This window comes from Eublepharis macularius, chromosome 15 (assembly GCF_028583425.1).
Source record: "Eublepharis macularius isolate TG4126 chromosome 15, MPM_Emac_v1.0, whole genome shotgun sequence".
Lineage (NCBI taxonomy): Eukaryota > Metazoa > Chordata > Lepidosauria > Squamata > Eublepharidae > Eublepharis > Eublepharis macularius.
The window spans coordinates 23,999,694-24,022,352 of record NC_072804.1 but is presented as its reverse complement, the minus strand read 5'-3'; the positions used below and the strand labels follow the sequence as shown (position 1 = coordinate 24,022,352).

At 45.9% G+C, this 22,659-nt stretch overlaps 1 protein-coding gene across 1 annotated transcript; it reads right to left on the bottom strand.

Annotated features, from left to right (window-relative positions):
• Positions 1–1,913: 1,913 nt before the first annotated feature.
• On the bottom strand, positions 1,914–21,252 carry NECAP1 (NECAP endocytosis associated 1). Its single transcript, XM_054999396.1, has 8 exons — positions 21,021–21,252; positions 14,920–15,020; positions 13,093–13,197; positions 12,421–12,502; positions 8,507–8,615; positions 8,222–8,399; positions 4,328–4,433; positions 1,914–3,859 (listed from the first exon to the last, which is right to left on the bottom strand). Exons 1-8 carry the CDS (start codon positions 21,134–21,136, stop codon positions 3,814–3,816), a joined length of 843 nt encoding a protein of 280 aa, XP_054855371.1. The 5' UTR covers positions 21,137–21,252; the 3' UTR covers positions 1,914–3,813.
• Positions 21,253–22,659: the final 1,407 nt, after the last annotated feature.

The window sequence follows — 22,659 nt, the reverse complement described above, 5'->3', positions numbered from 1 at the left end:
TATGGCCAACCATGCCCCCTACAGTGTGGGAGTCAGACCCTGGGTGCCCTTGCAGAGCAATTCTATGCAAGGTTACTCCAGTCCAAGTCAAATGGCTTGGACTGGAGCATCTTTGCATAGGCTGCAGCCCAACAGGTGCCAGTGTGGTTTCATGCTGTTCAAACAACCACAACTGGCAGTGCCAGAGACGCCACACCAGCCACCCACCCACCAACCAGTGACCCCCTTTCGATCCCTGCTCCAATCAATGAATTACTGCAATGTTGGCACAATGTCCTAATGGGGGACACACTGGACCATGGACCCAGCAGGCCCAGGAAAACAGTAAGAAGTGCAGGGCACCAGAACGTGCAGTGGAAACACAAGGGGATGGTGTTTGTAGACAAGGCCTGTGGCAGGGCAGGGGCCAGGCTAAAGCATCACACAAGATACAAATCAAGGGGGAACTTTATTGTGAAAACAGTAAACAAGCAATGGTGAGAAAACAATGCAAACCACAGCCCAGGATAAAACAGCGACTAGACCAAACATGACCCCACCTCCAGTCTAGTGTCACTGGGCCCCCTGCAGCAGCCTGTGGCCAAGCCAAGGAGCAGTTCCAGGCCCGGCATCCCCAGCGAAGGGGTGTAGGCGCCTTCCCAAATATCCTGCAGACCCATGAGCCAACCACTCCAGGGCAGCCCTGAAACAGCCAAGTGTCTGCAGAAGTGTCGTTCTGTCTCCCCATGGCAGGGAACCCATAAGGACTTGCAGAGGGCATCTTATTTTATCCTCTTTCCCATACTATTTCCCCTTCTCTTCCTCCTGGCAGCTCTGTAACCTTACTTTCCCCTGCTTCCTTCTCTCTTTCTACCCCCCCCATCAACCTACCTTTGTCTGGCCCCCGTCTTTAGCTATGTTTTTTTTTCAGACTGTATTGATCTACACTGTGTAACTCACCTGGAGTTGTAGTGAGGAAGGCGGGCTATAAATAGCATAAAGTAAAATAAAGTTTATATCCCACCTTTATCCACAACGGGGAACCAAAGCAGCTTGTGTTATTCTCCTCTTCTCCATTTTATTCTTACAACAACCCTGTTGAGATAGATTAGGCTGAGAGAGTGCGACTGGCCCAAGGTCACCCAGTCAGCTTCCACAGCAGAGTGGTGATTTGAACCGGGGCAGATGGAGGCAGCAGACTTCAGAGTCTGATAAAATCTCTCAAATACATTCCAGTTTGGATGCTGATTTTAATACAGTGGAGACACTAAAAAAGTCCTGTACATTATCTGGCCTGTTTTAGGGATCATTTTAAGGGTTTCCATGACAGATGTCAATAGGATCTTGGGGCCACCACATATATTCTGGATCCTTGTCCCTCTCGGTTGCTGAAAACATGCAAGGATCACATTTATGATGGACATCAGTGACTCGCCAATCACTGACTTAGGGCACTTTGCCCAGTAAAACATCCATCCATTACTTTCAAAACATTCACCAGGGAAGAACGATGTGGTCAATGATCACACGATTTCTGGTCTGCCCTTTCTGGCCAAGATGATAGAGACAACAGCTGCAGAACAACGTCAGGGCTTCCTACAGCAACACCTGCTCATACCCTTACCTTCTTCGTGGTGGTCCCCATGTCACCGTGTGGAATGACTTGCCTGAAGTGGTCAGGAAGGTTCCCACACTTGTTACTGCACTGTCTTCTCCTTTTGTAATCCACTCTCTACTTTGTCTACTTAGACAATTTTCTGTTTGCACTGTTTTCGAATCCTGTAATCCTAGTCCTATTGCATTATTCACTGACTGTCTTATGCTGTCTGTTTCTTTATATTTAGTAATGCATCTTGAGTGTCGGTGAGAAAGGCAAAAAATACATAAAGTAACTACAGATGCATCGAGTTTCACTACATCACACAAATGGATGCTTTCCAGTTTTATCATTGATTTTAATTACCATTATTGAACAAGTACATCTTATGCTTTATATACATATAGATGAAATATTACTTTTTCAGTATCTGCCAATACATAATATATTATCTTCATAATTCTAGCTAAAAAAACAGAACACAGAAGGAGAGGCTCCCAGTTAGTTTTGTGGGGACATTGTCAGATTTCTTGGGATTTTGACACAGCTGCTGAAATGACAGGACCTGTTACAAACATAGAAGATTCAGCCAGATTCCAGTCACATCATCCTAGCTTGCCAGATATCACCAGGCAAGAAGCCTGAGGAGGACAAAAAGCCATTTACAACCAGTAGTAAAGCAAAAATGATAGAAAGATACCAATAGCTTTGGGTCAGATAAGCCATGAAATACAGGTGGGACAGAGGAAAGTGAAGAACAGCTGGGCAGATAAAGCATGGACTTCCTTAAAAAGAAGAAGTTGGTCCCTGTTTTCCATAGATAGAATATGTAGATAATAGAGGTGAGCACAAAACGTCACAGAACATCTACTTTCCTTCATCACAACGGGTCCAAGTTTTCCCTCTATGGCTCTGGAATCAATGATATTCAGAAAGGCTAAATATCAGCAGATTATACAAATGTTCCAAAATCAGTTAACCCTTCTTTCAAAAAACACCAAACCATGGATCACAGGGGACCCAGCTGATATGACAGGGTAATAATTACTAACTATTGGCTTCACAGAAAACAAACACTGTGCCGTGTACAAATCTAGAACTCAGCAATAAAAATGGATCTGAGTGGTAGAACATCAAACAAAGCTGGTTCTTTCTGTAACCCTCTCCAGCCTTGAGAGTGCAAGGAAGGGGGTGCAAATTCAAACCATGTCTACGTGAACACTTGGTGGGGAGAAAGGATAACTATAAGATAAGGATCTTTGCGTAGAATGTGAAATGAGAAAAAGAGAACTTAGAACGACTCCATAATGATACTTGTTAGGGCATGAGGAGTCTAAGCAGTTTTGTCTGAGTACAGGATTTCCCACTAAAACTGGGGTAAGCAGCATGGTGGTACTGCTATCTTACTTGGAGGAAGCCCCTGCTATCGCTGCCCACGAGGATGAAAGCAGGAAAACTTCTTACATGTTAGCGGCATTTACAGGGGTCCACTTAAAAAGATCTCCGACGTAGTTGCCTCGTTCAGCAAGAAGTAAAAGAACATGGGAATTTGTGGGTGCACACAGGGGCAAAGACTTAAAACAAGAGCAACCTAAGTCAGGATCCACACCTTTTCCTAGCTCAAGACTGAAGGGAGAAAATATTTGGAAAAGGCTGAAGCTTGTTCCACCAAGATATCCTGAGAAAACCCCAGGAAGAAAATCTCCACTTGTACAGGACTGCTTCTTGAGTTCTCTTTTGTACTTGCTGCTTTTAGAAACTAGTGTCAGGGGGAAAAATAAAGGTGTCCTGTACCCCACAGTGCTGCTAGCCAACCAGCTCCATCTAATATAACTACTATTGGGGGAGGTCTGGAAAAAATAAAGTGGATTAAGCCTAGGCAAAAAATTTCTGTAACAAAAGCCAAGACTGTTCAGGATTATCTCCCGGCTCACAGCACCAGCTTCTCTTCCGTAGCTTGAAGCTGCAGAGCAGATGGATAGAGCTCTCCCACCCCACCCAAAGTTACCACCAGGCAGAATTCTGAAACATTCCCTCCACAGGTTTTCACAGGTTCACTGGATGATCAAACTATGAGCGTTGATGCAAATGGAAATGTTAATAAAAGCAGAAGGATTGTCCAAAACCACGTTTTGACTGAAGACCTGACCCGATGACATCAGATCGCTCTCACCCCCTACGGAACTCCCGTGAGCCTCGGTCACTAGTCCGTTCCCACTTCAACACTTCGTCATCCTTCAGAACTGCACCCAATTGGATGGCTGGGGAGACTGGCTGGGAATGCTGCTGAGAGAAAGGACAGAAGATCAGTGCGGGAAGGGGCAGCCCATACCACCAGTTCCCAGAAATGTACATTCCTGTCCGTTACATTACATTCCTTCTCCCCACTTAAGCCCCTCGATTTGGAAGATGCTGGGAATCCAAATACTGAAGGAGGCAAAAAAATGTGGAAAAAAAGAATTTTCTAAGGCTTTAGAATAGTCCCTGCCTCCTGGCTGTTTTAAGATGAAACCAAGTTTATTCTGACCTTTGGAGAACTGGGGCAAGTAATGGATGTCTCTCTCAATCTTGTACAGCCATTTTATTTTTATTGGAGTCTTAACACGCTGTCCTTTTAAATTTGGTTTGCTTGTTGCGGTGTTAAATGTATTTTTAAAATAAAATTTGGGATGGAGGGCTCATATATGTCCCAGCGTCTCTCAGTTTTGCCCTAGAGGATCTTCTTCTCTTGGCCTTCTCAGAATGGGTTACCTGGATGCAGCACTGAAGTCTCCCCAGAGATCTGTAGGGGCTGGAACTGCAGCAGGCGCAGGCACCTTCGGAACGGGAGCAGGCAAATCCAAGTCAAGCAAGATATCTGGTTAACAAGAGAGGCAAAGCTTTATTTTGTTACTTTTCTCTACCCAATGCTTCCTTTCGGAGAACTCACAGCAAATTAGAGAGGGCTTGCAGTATTCTCTTCAGCACCTGCTTGACTTCAACACTGATGCTACAACCAGTACCCCACAGCCATTCCCAGGCCTGACATATTAGTTGGAGGTGGAATTAGAAGAACTCCAGCAAAAGAGAGCTTTCCCACACCACATACTGTAGCAAGAGGAAATTTGCAGAAAGCAAAGGGCATTTGTAGGAGCAAGAGGCTTTGCTTCATCTTTACACGCCTGCTGCTTTTTCTCTGTAACCATCTCCATGGGCACTCTCCCCCCTCCTCCCCAAGTTTCCAGCTTTCCTGGTCATGGTATCACAGAGCCAGGCAGGGAAAGCCAAGAAAAGCAGCAGGCTCCCTCACTGACATGCTTAAAGCTATTAAATTCCCAATTCTATTTTTGCATTAACTCCTGATATCACTGGTAAACCAAAAACAGGGGCTAATTCATGCTAGTTGCTGTGCTGCTCTACCAAATACAAGGTTCTTATGAAGTCACCCTTGAAACTGAATTCAAAAAAGCAATAGGACTGTAAAATTTCAGCTTCCCATCTGCCCACACTTAATTACAATGACCATTTGTGGCATATTAATGACCTGAAAATCTTCCCCTCCCTAACAATCTAAAAGCATGTCTTACTAATCACAGGACACCAACAGAGCAGCCAAACTGAAGACCGCCCCCATCCTTATGAAAGTTGTATAACTACCAAGACTAAAAGAGCAAGAGTCCAGTAGCACCTATAAGTCTGACAAAATTTGTGGTAGGGTATGAGCTTTCATGAGCCACCACTCACTTCTTCAGACTAAGATTAAACTAAGACGAAAGAAATCTTTAAAGCATGTTCCCTATTTAAAAAAACAGAAACCTCTGTTGGAGCTCTGAGATTAACTACTGCCTTCTCTCTAGTCTCTTTTTGGGGGGAGCAAGATGACCAAGTGAGTGCTGGCAACTTAACACCGGGTGCTTCATGGATAACCTGTACCCTTTTCACTCTAGCAAATGATTTCTGTTTCGCAACTAAGAAGGTCTCCATTGCCTCTTCAAGACCTCTCAACAGCTTCAAATACCATGATATCTTTGGAAATGGGAAGGAGACTGATGTTGTAAGCCCTGTTTCATCCCTATCAAGCAGAGAAGCAGGGTTTAAATATGTTACTTCAAAAAACAAACAAACAGCCAAGCTAGAATGCAGGGGAACAGTCACCAACCCTGGAAGACAGGTTGTAGAAGGTTCCTAAGCTGCTTTGGATGTGTCATTCTGAAAATCTCCCTCTAGCTTTTGGTGACTGCTCTAGAAGCACATGGTCATGCTGGGAGGGGCTTCTCCTGAAAGAGGTGAATTAGCTGCCTGCTATTGGCTAACTCCGCTTTTCCTAACTAGGGTTCTGCAGGACATTATCAGGGGTTTCACAAGAAATTGCAGAATAAATATATATTTTTAAATACTTCAAAAACTTTGAGTTTAAAGGAGAGAAGAATTTAGGGAAAGATGAGAATATGGAGGCTGCCAGGTGGAGGGAAAGAAGAAATGGTGGGGGAAGGGATACAGGGAAAAGTGAAGTCCGCCCCTCCCGGCGAGTCCTTGCAGGTTCCCCACTATGCAACTAGGCTCAGTTCAGCCAGCACCACACAACAGGGCCATACGGGAGAGGCTGCCCGGGAGGAGGGGAAAAGGTGAAGACAGGGGAGCAGATAAAGGTGAGCAGGAAGGAGCACAGGAAGCAGGAAAAGGGGAAAGGCTAAGGGGAGGCAAGGAAGAGGAAGAGGACATGGTGGGGGAGGGGAAATGAGATGCCCCTCGCAAGTCATTGCGGATCCTCCACTTGTCCTAATACAATACACACAACTCTCTTATGGTCCTTTCCATTTAACTCCATGGAGATGGGGGAAGCCCTCGACCTGTGCCTGAATGTGGACATGACAGCTAGATGTGGGGCAAAATCTAGGTAAGATGGACATCCTGGTGATCAGCCAGAAATATGAACCAGGATGAAGTTTCCGATCAACTCAGAACAGGTTGCTGAAGAATCATGTTTAACTTCCGGGTGAACTCCTAGATTCAGATCTGCCAGTGGCAGAAGTAGACTGAGGTGCATCTCACCAGCTGAGGCAGGTTCACCAGCAGCAGCCTCTCCTAGAAGGGACAGGTCTGGCTGCAGTCATACATGCCCCGGTAACATTAACACACGATTACTCTGTGAGGACCTGCCCCTTGGGAAGTGCCTGGAACATTTACGATCAGGCTGCCTGCTTATTTATTCATTTACTTCATTGACACCCCAGCTCCCCCTCCAGAGGGGACCCAAAGTAGCTTCCATCCTTCTCCCCAACATCGAAAAGAGGAGTGCTTTCCTCAATAGTTTATAGCTGGGTACCTGAGGACCCAACATCCACCCGCGCGAGCCTGCCTGGGACTTGAGAGCTGCTTCTTCACAGACAAAAGGGAGAGCGCATGAAACAAGGCCTTCTTGGCTGTGGCCCTCCGGTTTCGGAACTCCCTATTCCAAGAAGCCCTTTTAGTGCCCTCCTCTTTGGCCTGTCGGATATTTGCAAAGAGTGTTTTGTTCAAGATGACAACGTAGTGTAAATTTATATATTACCATTTTCAGATCGATTGTGGTTTTGGCTCCCATGGTTCACTGATTAATCTACTGCCTGGTATACTTGTAAACAGGAAGGCAAGGTAGAGTTTTCTAAACTGAAGTTCCCTGCGTTCAGCAGCTGTTCACTTGCTTCCTTTCCACACCCAAGAAGCGGGTCCTTCTCCAGCACAGGCACAAAAATTGAGCTTTCTGTGCAGCTCTTACAGAGGACCTAGAACTGTAGGGCAAAAACTAAACTAAACTCACACAGTGCCCTGCAGCCTCTAACGCTCGGCTGATGATCAGGAAAAAGGCATTCCGAGGAGCTCTTGCAGTTCCTCAGAGGACACAAAATCCGGGGCCAAGTTCAGAGGGAGGATATTCAAAGTAGAAATCCCACAGAAAGGCAAAGAGAAGCAGCATGAAGCAAGGCTTCCTTTTATCACTTTAAGGTACAAAAGACACTTGGGTTTCAAGAACTTCACACTCGGAGCTGCTTCTATCTGATTCGCAAGCAGTTCATCCAGACAACTTTCAAGGCCTGCTGAGCTACAGACCATTCTCTGGATCTCCCTCATGTGTGCTGTGAGTGAGCTCCTTTCTCCCCATCAACAGATACGACTTAAAAGGATATTTGAGTAGAAGTGACCCAGCCAGCCCCAAATCTCAGAGCTGCTTTACAAGGAACGTGGTGGCAAACTTTACAAGGAACGTGGTGGCAAACTTTACAAGGAACGTGGTAGCAAACTTATGTCTGACCACACCTGCACATGCAGCAGAAAACTAGCCAGTTGAGGCTCCCTTCAGGCCACTCCCCTGCATTAATCCCAGTCAACCCAATTGCTTCAGGAAGGCTGGGGAACAGCATTCATGCCTCTCCTTCCTTCTCCTCCACCTGCTATAATCTCTGGTATTTACGCTTACAAAACTTGGCGTTGTCCAATCTTCCTTGTATTATATTTATTTAAAATATTTATATCCTACCTTGTCTCAGACAAGGTCAGTCAAGGTGGCTGACAGTAAAGTAAAAAGGACCATACACAGCCGGATCTGCTACAGCCCTCCATCAAATACCCTCAGGAACAACACTGTCCCACGTGCCCTCCTGAAGGCAGCATGTGAATGGCAATTACCTGTGTTGCCCACGTTGCTGGACTTCAGCACTGGAGGTGGTGTGACATGGTTGGAAATGGCTGCCAAAGGAGGAGTCGGGAGGACGGTTTTGCCCCCAGGAGGTGGTGGGAGCAGGCTTGGCCCACCTGATCCAGCGGGACGTGACTTGGTCACCCCACTTTTCTTTGTTGGCATGTTCTGTCAAGAGAAACAAAGCATCAAGAGGAATCCTCCTGACTCTCAAAGGAACTATGTCAACAGACTGCTCTGAGCAGGTCAGAAGTCAAGCACAATGAGATTCTCACCCCAATATTCAATTTTATGGTCTGTCCTTCCTTAAACCCTAGATCCAGCTTGGGACGGCTGTCAATCTCCTGGGATTCCTTGGAGATTTCCGTCTCTTGTTTCACCCACCTGGATTGTGGGGAGAGAGGAGAGGAAAAAGAAATAATGTTTCATGCACAAGACTGACTGCAGAAGGCATGAAAAATACAAGCAGCAGCTCAACAGGGATTTCCTAGCTAGTACTCTGATATATACTGGCTCCCTTCTCATAACTGTAGACCAGAAATTAATACACCACTCACTTTTGCATCCTGCCCCTCTCCCAAGAAGCTCAAACAAAGCTTATTTGAGGCTGCCTGGTTTTATCCTCACAGCCACCCTGTAAGGCAGGTTCGGCTGAACTTAATGTGAAGGTTTCTTCTCATTGGTAAATGGAGGTTAATCTAGTGATCTTTCCTACACAGGCAAGGATACCCAAACTAGTCAGAGAGTCTCTTCCCATTTTGATGGGAGACCCTTATCACTCACCTACCCCAGTTCAAGCCCCAATGCAGGAGAGAACTCATCCAAAACCATACACTCAACTTTACTAAGAACAGATGGTGTCCAACTATAAGGAATACAAAGGTAGAAGACCTCCCCAAGGAAAAGCTACAGCTCAAGAAGCCAGCATGCCACCCTTTTATGTCCCATGAAAAAACAATGAATTCATCCCGTCAGTCCACTGATAAGAAATCCTCATGATACGCCCAATGTTTTGTCCACCTTTGGTGGAAGAGAGTATCCTGGTGAGAGATGCTGACCTGGGCACGTCGCTGATGAAACTACAGAAATTGGCAGAGTGTCTGCCTTCTGAAGGCTGCTCTGGAAGAGGCCTGGGCATTCAGTCTAGCTGCTGAAGGGAATTCGGTCTACAGAGTTTCAGGAAGGAGAAGGCTGGTGACCAGTCAGCTGCCTTATACAGCTTTGCTAAGGGAGCATTTATCCACCTCTCTAATGTACTTTTTGAACTTTTTTCCACACAATGGATGAGTTGAAGGAAGCAACTACAGAATCCAGTGCATGGAATTCTACCGTTTGTCCAAAGTACATTTTAACTTCTCTATGAACGTATAAATGGACCAGGAAGCCCACTAGAAGCAAGAATTTTGTGCTCTTATGTTCTCAATCATCCACCTCAGTTAAAAGCCAGGCGGCTGAATTCTGCGCTGCTGAATATTTTGAACACTTTAAAAGTAGCCCCAATAACAGCTATCATTTCTCTGATTTGATGTGGCACAACAGTTTACCTAGGTTTGGATTGGCAAGTTGGGTTGCCAATCTGGCAGCCGGTTCACTTCTTTTAATTCCAACATACCCAGGAACTCAACAAAAAACTACATCATACTCTAAAAAATAATAAACTTTCAAGATGAAGTCACAGGTGCAGACTGAACTAGAATAAGCTAGAATAAATCCAATGCCAGTAATGAACTTGGGCACGTGTGTGCTCATGCCCAGGAAGTTAACGTAATTCCAGGCCAATGAGATTGCCACAGAACTTTTTGCAAACACCAATCATTCATCTATCCAGCTGGGAATTCTCACTATTGGTTAGTACTTCTGGGCTAACGCTCCTCCTGCATGGTCTGGGATTTAGAACTATCTGCAAACTTTGCTTCATAATTGCTATTCATTGAACTATTATCTAGATACAACTACTGATATCATTCAGATGGTGTTTCAACTCATGAAAGCTGAGTAGTTCCAAAGAGGGCTCCTGGATTAAGAAGGCAGAAGTGATGTTACTGAAGCATTATTATTATTATTCAGTAACACTTGCAAGTGATACAAGAAAGATTCAGGTCTAAGGGCAAAAGCTGGAACTGAACTTTAAGCTCCAAACAAGTCCTCAAACAGCATGGCATGTATACCATCCAAAGAACAGTATCCAGGGAGGGATCACAGCGAAGCAGCATATATAGACTGCTTTTAAAAGTAACACGAGGCCATGGTTTCATTGAACTATGGTTAGACGACAGCCTGACTCCATGACACTCCACTAATTAGGGTTTGTTAGGGTTCAGCAAACCAGCATCTGGAAGTGAGATATGAAGTTGGTTTATTAACCATCATTAGTCTTAATTATGGCTTCATATTATATACAAAGGCTTAACCTGGGTTGGATTCCCTCTGCCACTTCACACTACCCAGTGATAGATGCACCCAGCAAGAGCTGCCTGAAAAACAAATCCTCCACCTCTGATGAGCAGCCTTCCTGGCCATCTCTTTGGGCTCCAGCCTGCTAGGTAAATGCCATGCCAAGAGAAGCCAAAGATTCCTAATGGGAATTCCCCAGCCATACAGAGCTGCTTGTTAATGGTAAGGGAGTTGGTAATTCCATGAGTATTTTCCTTAGTCAGGCGCTGCAATGCAGGTTGGCATAACAGCAACATCTCTGTAGGGAAGGTGGGGGAAGCATCCTCTGCTAAGCGAAACCAGGACAGATTGTGATCATCTGTAAGCTAAACTCTGGTTTTACAAAGTAGCTAAAGTTAATATTAACCAAGGCTTTATGTTACGCATCTGAAGCAATGCAGGGTTGATTCTTTAAAGCTGACGGTCTCGAAGAATTACACACTGTGACGCCATAATCCAGTTTGGAGTGGACCAGTACTAGCATGAGGTCTGTTTCCCAAATGGTACAGAAAAGAACTTGCAGAATGTTCCGTACTTGTATATTTAGTTTTCACTAGTGTGTGTATGGAAGGAATGCAAGCTTCTCATCTCACACAAGACCCATACAATTTATTGTCATCAGCCAATGGGATGTCTCCGTTTCAATTCTTGATCAGGAAGCATGCAATACCACTAGCAAAAGTATACAAACTAATTTGGGGAAATGCATAGCCAGCAACCCAGCAATATATAACATTAAAGGCTTGCTGGAGCTGTCTTAACTACATACTGAACGATTTGTAGCATATCTGAAGTCATCCACCTGTAACCAGCTGCAGAACTTGATAATGTAGCAAAGTCATTAATCTCTACAGAATAAATTGGACATCAAGAAAAATGTTTTGACTCTCCCCTCAGGCTCGGTGTTTTCTTTACAAAACCAGCAGCAAATTAGCCTGCATGAGATATCAACAGATGTTATAAGTACAATTCATTTCTCAGCCCGTTGTGTCACAGGCTGGATTTCACCAAGGCTTAGGAAAATTAAAACTCTGATATCTAGGGTATTAATTGCCTAGGATTATGCACTCATTAAGTTATTATGTGCCCATACTCAGAGGCAGTGTTCAGAAAAAGTGCCAGCATTCCATTCTTTTCTAGTGTCCAGTTTTCAACACAGCAGGCCACTTTTAGCAGATGTGATCACACTTCTCGAGTCTCATCCATTTTCCATAGGAAAGGAGGAGGCAGGCAAGAAAAAACTATGGGGAGATTTGCCCTAGGCAAATGGAAAGTGGTCTTCTCCAGGACTGAGCAGCAACACAAAATTACTGGAAATTAAGCACTCCATAGTATGCTTCCACTAACTGAAAAAACGACCCCTGGAGGGCGTCATAAATTCTCCTTCCTCAGAGGTTTTAGCACATACCGTCAACTTCATGCCTATTATGGACAACAGCCAGAGCTTTGCCAGGTGAGGAGTAAATGTGAGCAATGCGTAAGAACAAGGCCAGAGCCGGGCTGCAGAGTGCATGCTTTGGGGGCAGAAGGTCAAAGGTTCAAGTCTTTTAAAAAGGGTTGCATTCAACGGGGGGTGGGACATTCTCTGCCTGCATACTTCAAGGAGATGCTCAGTGTCAGAGTAGGATTCGAACACCCTGAGCCAGAGGGGTAAGTGGGCTGACTCCGCAGAAGGCAGCTGCATACTCGGGTGGGGGGGGGGGGAGGCAGGAGAACCTCGGATATACAGAATATAGAAGCAGAGGAGGGAACTTACTTGAAATGATCCTGCAGAGCAACATTGAAGTCAAAGGCATCACCCCGGTCTCCGAAGCCTATGCCAATGAATGCGCTTCGCCCTGAAAAGGTTGGCAGAACAGCAACATGGCAAGCATCTGCACCCACACAGGAAGCCCTCGTTTAAAGCCTTTTCATCCCAAATGCTTTAACCTCTTAGACCTTAACACGCATATATACTTCATCCCTTCCGTAATAGCTGAGCCCTTCCATCAACACCGGGAGAAAGATGGATATTTAAAGGAAGGCTTCATTTGTGTGACCTGTGGCAACCCAGGTGCACGTGTGGGCTGCAGTCTGCAGTTCAACACTGCCTTAGATCTTCTGGCACCTCTTCTGTGCCACCGTGCTCTGCAGCAGCAACTAAGGCCCCTTTAGCAACTGCTGCCAAGTCTTGAGTTCGGCCCAAAGGCAAAATAACAGTGAAGAGCACTGTGCTGCACTCAGTGATTGCTTCTGGGTGTGGTCAGCTAATGAAAAAACTGCACAACTGGAAATGTGTGCTGGCTGGCCTGGTCCTGCACCTTAGATCCACAGCGGTCTTCCCTAGTCCTCCTTCCAATCACTGCTAGTTAGCTACATCCTTCTGAAGACAAATCGATCACAGCCCCTCTCAATTTCAGCTGGGGAGCAAGAAACCCTGCCTACTTACCATTCCCATCCTGAATCCGGATGACAAAGTACCGGCTGGAATCCGTCACTGTCTCCACAGCAATGCCAGGATATTGATCTATCGGGGCCTGTGCAAAAAGCTCCCCTGAGGAGATGAAAGAAGACCTCAATATACTCATCACCACCGAGATAGAATGGAGACTATGCGTACTGCCGATACGCAGGAACAGCCAATTTATTCACATTTTCATAACATGAAGGCACTGAACAGCTGGTTTGTCAGTGGCACAATTTCACAAGAAGAAACAGAATTATGTCATACTTTTTACTGAGGCCTCAAAAAGTATGACATGATTTGGTTTCTTTTTCTAGATTTTGTATGGGTCAACAAGGCTGTTTACAACCTTCTACAGTTTTACAAGAAGTCAAAAGAGGAGTATTGAAGATAAATTAACAACCCAGTTATTTATTTATGTTATTTATAGTCTGCCTTTACTCAAGGTAGATTACGCAGTGTAAGTCAATATTATCAACAACTAGTACATTTAATAAACATATGCATTGTAGAAATTTGAAAGAAGCATAAATTCTAATACAGGAATAGAGATGAGAGGCTTGAAAAGAGCCTGGGTCAAGGCTTGTAGAACCCCTTGCAGTCGCCAGGAGAGAAATGAGTAAATCACCAGAGGATGAAGTGTTGCACGCTTTAGAAAGTGTTTGATCACAGGGTGTCTAGATAGAGAGACACCTTTTAGTGGAGGTAAGAGCTGACACCTGCCTCTTCAGAGTGTTATGTCTCAGACCATGAGCAAGGCCATCTTGTAGAAAGGCCGTAACCTGAGTAAGACCAGGGCTCCTTACTGGAAAGCCCATCCTCCTACACCATCTCATAAGCTTTCCAAGTACAGTCATACACCCTAGATGCTAACATAGTTCGAGTGACAGGTTCAGAGAAGCCCACTTTCAGCGGGGCTTCCTACTCAAGTGCCATGCAGTCAGATAGAGTCACCCTGGATCTACTTAGCAAACTGGGCCCTGAATCAAAATGTCACTTGAGACAGGCAGTTTCCGAGGTGGTTGAGTGGATAGGGCCATGAGGCTTGATAACCATGGTCTCCTGGGCCAAAAGGGACCTTTGCACATCAATTTGGTTTTCTCTTCTCTCATCTTGTTCAGAAGCCTGGTCAACACAGGAACTGAGGAAAAGGCATACAGTAGACCTGGTGGCACTTTTGCCATTAGGGCATCCACCTGCCCTGCTTTCTGGCACCAGTACCAGCTTCACCTATAACCCTGAGGGTTTCCATCTTGAACTTTCTGTATCTCAGGAACCAGCTGAAAAACCTGAGGTCCAATAGGCCCTCTTTCCTCTGTTCTTTTTACTGGAGCTACCACAGCAGTTTGGTGTATTGATTATGAGCGAGGGGCTCTAATCTGGAGAACCGGGTTTGACTCCCCACTCCTCTGCTTGAAGTCAGCTCAGTGATCTTGGGTCAGTCACAGCTCCTAGGAGCTCTCTCAGCCCCTCCCACCTCACAGGGTGTTTTGTTGTGGGGATAATAATAACATACTTTGTAAACCGCTCTGAGTATTAAGTCATCCTGAAGGGCGGCATATAAATCAAATGTTGTTATTATTTGAATTATCCAAAACACAATCAACAATAAGCAGAGGTCACATATTATTGATTGGCCTTGCTTCTTCTTCATTATTACTGCTGTTGTTGTTAGCAGCAGCAGCAGCAGCTCCTACTGGACTCTTTTTGAATATATTTGTTTGCACCCCCCAGGCTAGATCACGGCAAAGACACCTAAAGGGCTGCCCGCTCCCTCCTCATGCTTTAGGATGCCACCCCACTGAGCCTCACCTGAAACTTTGTCCTCGAGTTTTATATATGCAGTTTTACCCTTAGAGGTAATGCGGAGTCGTCCGGTCCAGTCTGGCTGATCCAGTTTCCAATCTGAGGCTCTGCAAAGACAGATAAGTAGTGAGTTGTTTGTGATAAGAAACTCCTTCTCATCTTGCTATACTGTCCTGCTGTGAGATTTCCAAATCACCTAGGACACAGTACGTTTAGCCAAAGGCCGAGGCTGGAACAAGTGCTTACCTGCAGAAGGCACCTTTAGCTTTAGATGCTCCAAGGCACTGGAACGAAACAAAGCTGCCACACATCCCCACCCTGTTCCTTCATCAACTCATACCACACTAGCCTGTCATGGATGCTCCCTCCATCTTTTTTGTAAAGTAGGTTTGGAAAAGATATTTGGTTGGTCTTTGTGATATATGGTTGTCAGCTGCAGATACTGATGCAATTCAAGGTCTCCAGTGTAGTAGACAAGAGACAATAGAGTTTTCTGTTTTGGAATTACAGTAATCGTTGCAGCAACCCAGGGTCTCTGAACAAGTATGAGAGAGACTACAAACAACTTGGGAGTTTTTCTGAAGATCACCTTTTAAACGGATTTCAGTTAGTTATCCGAGTTAAACGCTAAATGTTATATTCAATCCGTGCTGTACAACTGGCTGAAGACACTGTCATATTTTTACTTATACTTTATATTTGTCCTTACCCATTTCTGCAGTATGTGAGTGTTGATATTTACGAATTCAGATGTAGAATATAATCCTTTTAATACTTCATTTTTTAATTATACCTCCAATACATAAGTACTTCTGTCTTCTGCTGCTACAGAGGGCGGTCATTTTGTTTTCCCAGAGTAAAGTGCCCCAAACAGGAGCACTGTTGTACGTCCAGATTTGTGTCTATTTCTACAGCCCTTAAATAGTAAACACGCAGCAAGATTCACAATACTTTCCAAGTATGGTATGATAAAAGGTGCTTGTTTCACTACAGATCACTGGGGCCATGATATGACAGGCAGATGAATTTTGAGAACAAGTTGAACCTCACGCTGGCTGTTTCTTTTTAAAAACTATTTTTGTTTAAATACAAGTTCCTCACAAGTTACATTTAACAGAAGGCCTGAAATGTTATAATCAGAAGTGGCCAAACAAATTTACACAGTTTTACATGACAGTAAGAAGCACCCCTCCTCAAAGTAAAAGCAATTACTACAACTGTCACAATATAATAATAATTTAAAAGTAAGTTCTAAACAATGACATTCAGAATAAAACGTGTCACCTCTATTAGTGTTTAAAGCATATAAATCAAACTGAATTCAGTGTTTGCTGTTTTTACAGAAATTATTTCCGGGATCAATTTACAAATGAAAAGGGAGCGATTTCTCTATAAAGTTGCAGGTGTCGGGGGAGGGGGGGGAGACTCTCCATACCTTTCAACCAGGATATTTTATTTAGTACTATAATTTCACAGGCTCTGGAATACGAGGTTGAATGTGTTCCCACTTTTGAGCTATCTGTAATTTAATGTTTGTAAGTTCTCAGCTAATTAAAAGAATCTGTTTTATCATCTCTTGTGTCCTAAAATGACTGTTTTGGCTTGAGGGGGAACAGAGAATCCAGTGAGCATGTGAATACATTTAAATTCATTTCTTTTAAGAGTTGAATTTTGGCTCAGGACCACCAGATATGATAAAAAGTACTTGTTTCAGCACATTTCCCCAACACTCTTTGCTTTGGGGGAAACAGGCTTTAAGAAAGAAGGAAGTGGGCACCAAAAAACACGCTGGCAGGCACCATGGCACCCATAAGCATCACCTTGGGGGTGTAAATACATTTTACTGAACAAATGTGGGTGAGATGCTGACATTTATCTTTGCCCAATAACCTCTATCTGCTGAGATCATCTGGGGAGGCCTCCTGCAACATCCAACTATATAGAAATCTTTGGAACGCCTTTCAAAGGAACTCCGCTTGTACTGCTCATTCCCTACGTTTAGGAAGAGCAGTACAAGCAGAGTTCCTTTGAAAGGAGTTCCAAAGATCTGTGCAACAATGGCAAAACTAGCTTCATTGATTACAGAAAAGACAATGTTTGTTTATTGTTTTGTTATTCTTTGTGTAGCTGTCTCTCATGCCTGTTCATTACTCCTTTAGAAAAAAAACTCTTAATAAAAAGTTTTTAAAAGACATTTTTATTTCAGAGACTGCGCTTTGTTACATTGCTGCTATTATTCCTGAAATTGCATAGTTTCACAATTGCATTACTTTTACTGCTCCTCTTTCATGTTTGAATGGCGTTTTGATTGTAATAACTTTTTTAGAAAGGTAAGTTATTTTAACAAGCCCACAGTTATTTATAGAGGAGGGAAATCCCATCCATTCCCTGCCCCCAGTGACTCCCTTCTACTCTTATTCCCCAATGGTCACTTTCTCTCCATTCTAGCCTCCCTGCCGGCCAGTCTGCCAATCAGCTAGCATCTCTGGGGATGGAAAAGGTGTGACACAAACGTGTGTCCTGAACGCATTCTGCTTCGAATCTTCTTGCTGCAGCTGCCCACTTACTGATGGCGAGGGGGGTGGGATAGGCTTTCCCTTCCATCCGTGCCCCCTTCAGGAAGCGGCAGTGGCAAGAGGCTTTGAAGTAGAAAGCACAGGGAATGCATTTTCTACTTCAACCCTTCTCCATCCTTTCTGATACCCACTGGACTGATGGCTCAATTGTCCCTCTTCCCCACCCTTATTTTTGCCTCCTCATCCTTCTCCCTCCCAATCCTCTTACTAGTCTTGTAACCTTACTACTTTCTCCTCCTGCCACTGCTTTCTCCTCTCAGTGTACACACACAGGCCTGGTGCCAGGTTTTCTGGCGCCTGAGGCCGGGGGCAGCTTCAGCACTGTTGCTGCCCCCACGCACGGACCTGCACTGCGTGCTGACATCGCACGACTGGCAGCTGGGACAGCATGCATGCATTCTCTCAGCCGTCCTGCTCAGGTGCTCCATGCACTGCCCTGGCAGCCTGCTGCACCTCGCCCGCAGCTGCTGCGCCTGGCCAAGAGCACGTGCTGGCGGTGGCAGCACCATGGGGCAGCTGAACAGGAGGGCTGGGAGGCTGCAACAGCTGTGGGCCAGGTGCGGCAGGCAGCTGGGGCAGCACATGGGTGGCTTCCCCTCCCTCCAGCGCTGCCGCTGCCGCCGCCACCTCCACAGTGCACCCCCCCGCCCCCGGTGCCTCAGCGCTCGAGGTGGCTGCTGGACCCGCCTCTATGGATGTACTGGGCCTGCGCGCACGCATGCACGCATGCACGCGCGCACGCACACCTCGGAATGGTGACCATGATCTCACACGATCATGATTGGCGTTTATTTTTGGGAGCTATAAGTTGTACTAGGGATGCCAGCCCCCCTCCCACTAAGGGTGGGGAATTCCCCACCCCCAGCAGCCACCCTCCCTCAACACCATGCACCTTGCTGGCAGGCGCGAAGGACATTGGCTGGAGCATGCAACGAAACGGCATGTGTCTTCTAGGGGCTCCCAATGGCATCACTTCTAGTTTAAACTGGAAGTTACATCACTGGGAGCCAACAGAGTATGAAAAGGAAGAGAAGCGGCACCCATCCCAGCAGGAGCCCTCTGTTTTCAACGCAGGGAGATCTGGCAACTGATCTGCACAGACCTCTCTTCTCTGGGGAGTGGTGGTTAAATGTTTTTTCTAGATTTTTCTGCAAAGAAGGAGTTATCTTGGGTTCGCACAAAAATCCTCCGTCTTTGTACATAACCCCCATTTTGTGGATTTTTTGATCCACATTCTGGGGCCATGCTCAGTAGTGGTAACAAATTTTTCTCCACACAATGTGCTCAATTTTCTCCAGGGGCACAACCACATAGAACCCAAAGAGTGACCCAGCCCCTGCAAAGATACCGCTGTAGCCTTTCCAAACGGATTTATCTGAACTCACATTATAAGATCACAGAAATCTCTTCCAAGAGACCACAGCTATATTTGTAGAGGATCTGGGGCACTCACTGGGCTCACCATACAAATGTATCCCTGCCAATAATCAGTTGGCATCTATAACAAGATCTGGTTAAACTGCTAAGTTAGCCCTTGGCTGTGGCAAGTGATACAACTTCCACACTTAACAGGACTTAAATCAACAAAACAGATTAAATATTGTTTGCTGACACAGAATTACAGATCCCTTGGGAACTCTGGGAAGCCTGTGAAGTTTGTTTAATGACAGAAAGATGACAGGATTCTGATGCCATGGCTTTTAAGAGTACTGGCAAAGGGAAACTCTTTCACAAAGAGGTTTGCAATAACGGTTTTGCATTTTAAAAAAGGAAATGCCAAGAGGCATTTCAGCTCCAACCACCAGAAGATACAGTGACCACTATGCTAAATGCAACTGTGCCCATAATCACAATGATAAATGAAGAAGCCAGGCTCAAAATTACTTCAGACAATCAAAAGAGGCGAGTGCTGAAATGTTTGGCAGAGAAACAAGCACGCTTAGGAGCATCCATCTTCTTAGCTCATTGAACCAGGAAGAACAATGCCAGCTATAAAGCAACAATGCGCCAGTCAGAAAATAACACAACTCATGTTGGACTATTAGTGACAAAATAAAAGGAGGAAGAGTGGATTTGTCATGAACGAGAACTGTAACAGGATGACTCAGAAGGCACAAAGATGTTTTACTTCTTTGCCTGCTGTTCAAGAAGCAACCATCAGAAGGAAGGGAAGCCATCCCTGCAGTGAGAAATCTGATTATTTGACATGTTCCATTTTAAGAGCACTGAGGTTACAAAGGGAGAAGAGGAACACAAACCAAGCCTTTTTGCTTCCTTCTCTACTGCGAGAGCTGCAGAATGAAGACTAGCAATAGAAGCTCCTGGTTGACATATCAGATAAGAAGAGCCCAATTGCAGAACCCTCCTTGCATTAGCAATACCCTTTTCTCAGGCTTAAATCCCTATTCCAGGACAACAAGAGGGGCCTTGAAGCACCTTCAAGATGGACAACCCCCTGCACCTGAGGAAGCTGGCATCTCCTTCTATAAACCTGTTTGTTATGCAGGCTCCTCCATGACAGCCCTTTCCTACTTGCTGGTTTTCAAAACGCCAATGCACTTCAAAGCCACTCCAGGCTCTGGAGGCTGTTGAGGGGCAAACAAGGCTACACTAAGCAGGGTTTTTAGAGTCCCCTCCACAGACATTTTAAAAAAACAGTATCATAAAGTCTTGTTTGAAATGTGGTGCTGGTGGAGAGTTTTGTGGATACCATGGACAGGCAAAAGATCAAATCAAGCCTGAATTCTCCCTAGAAGCTAAAATGACAAAACTGAGGCTATAGTACTTTGGTCACATCAGGAGATGACAAGATTCTTTGGTAAAGTCAATAATGCTAGGAAAAGTGGAAGGCAGCCGGAAAAGAGGAAGACCTAAAACGAGATGGCTGGACTCAATCAATGAAGCCACGTCCTCCAGTTTGCAGGATCTGAGCAAGTCTGTTAATGAGAGGACGTTTTGGAGGTCTTTCCTTCATAGGGTCGCCATAAGCTGGGGACGACTTGACAGCACATCACACACACACACATCATAAAGTCAGAGAGACGCTCTGGCCGGTGTCATGTACTGGTTCGGACGTGGGAGCAGGGCCGGGGAGCCCGGGGTTCAAGGCCCCGTGTCCACCAAGAGTGACCTTCGGCCAGTCCTCCTTTCGCTGGCCAGCCTACCTCGAGGGTCGTTGTGAGGAAAAACGGAGGAGGGGAGAAGCGCGAGGGCCGCCCTGAGCTCTCTGGAGAAAAGGCGGGGCAGCGGCGGCCCAAACGGCCCCCGACAGAACGCCCGGGAGCTCACGACCGGCGCCCGCGGATTCGCCTCAGGGGCGAGTGGACGCCTCGCTGGGGCTGCCCCGCTCTCCCGTCCCGGGCCTTGCCCTCAGGCCTATGCGCGAGGTAAACCGCTCGCCCACCCGCAGACCTCAAGGGACCGGGACGACTCGGCGGCCTTTCTCGGGCCGCTCTCTCTCCCCGCTCCGGCTGGCCTGCCCGCACGCCGCCCAGAGGCCAAGCTCCGGCCGGCTTCCCTCGACCCCGCTACCTGTATCCCCGGTTGGAGGCCCGCGGCGGGATCCGATAGACGCTGACATCGGGCTTGACGCAGAGCACCGCCTCGTACTCCAGCTCGGCGCCCGCCGCCGCCGCCGCCGCCGCCATCACCGCTCTGGGCCCGGCCGACCGGAGCGGCCAGAGGAGGAGCGAGCGTCTAACAGCCGGGCGCGCTTCCGAACGCCATCTTTCTTCGGGGCAAAAGGCACTTGCGTGTGAAGGCCGGCCGACGCCCCGGGAACCGCCATTTTAAGTCCGGGCACGGAGTGGCCCTATTGCGTCACGGGCCTCCTAATGCGGCGCTGGGTGCTGCGAAGCCAAACCGCCATGTTTGTTATGGGCTCATATCTCATTCGCCGCGGGAAGTTAAAGTGAGCTGTGACTCACGAAAGCTCCAACCCTACCACCAATTTTGTTAGTCTTATAAATGCTGCTGGACTCTTGCCCTTTTCTACTGCTACAGACAGACTAACACGGCTACCCATCTTGATCTATCTTCATGGCAGGGGAGAAGGCAGCGTTAGAATGGCTTGGTCGGGGCTAGCCAGTTAGGGCTCCATGGGGTTCATGGCTCATCGTCGTCCACCGCCCCTGCAGATGTTCCTCTAGGTTGACAGATCTGGGGAGGTTGTTTTTATCTATGACAGCATTGGCACCTTGATTAGAATGTCGCAGCCACTTGGATCCCCGTTGGAGAGAAAGTTGGGTTATTATAGCAACAGGAGCTCTGAATCTCGAAAGCTATTCTGGAAATCTAGTTGCTTTTTAAGATATTCCTGGACAGGAATCTTGCTCTTCTACTACTGACCAACAACACAACTTCCCATCTGAAGTGCCCATTTGCTGATGTGGACCACATCCCTGAAAACTTAAGACACAGTAAAGTTATTGATCTTTAAGGTGCTACAAGACTCCTTTGTATTTTTACCCTCATGAATATGGATAATACTTTTGGCTTTAGTGCAATTTGCTGCAAAAGTAGTATCTGTGAACTGTCAGAATTAAAATAAGGGAAGATGACCTGTTATGGAATAGATATCACTCAGTGGTTCTCTCCAGCAACTGATTGAAAATTTCTGGCTGAAAAAAATCACCAGTATTTCAAGCATTTAACCAGGATTAAAAGGAATCATGCTGAAGTGCCGGGGGGGGGGGGAGCAAAGTAATAGTAAGAAAGTTTTAAAATAAGGAAGAAAACCCCCCCAATGTTTAGCAATGATGAAAATTCTGGTGCATTTCAGACTGCAAGCTCTTCACTGGAGTCCACAGACATTTAAAAAGTTAAAGTATACACGAGAACTGTGATTCTCGAAAGCTTATGCTACAATAAAGTTGGTTAGTCTTAAAGGTGCTACTGGACTCTTTTGGAAGAGCCATTTGAGCCATACAACTAAAATGGTTGAACAGAGACGTAGTAGAGAGATGTTATTTAGTTAGGTCCACATAGGACATACATACATAGAAGCAGCTTCCAAATGAATTTCCGTGCAGGCAAGATGTCCGCACATCTCGTCTGTATCCAAATTCTAGATAAGAATCTGATTTCTTGGTTGGTCAGGCCATCACATGGGTGATGATGAAGTATCAGTTCTTTTCCTTCAAAGAACCCCTCCCACATTGATTGGACTGAG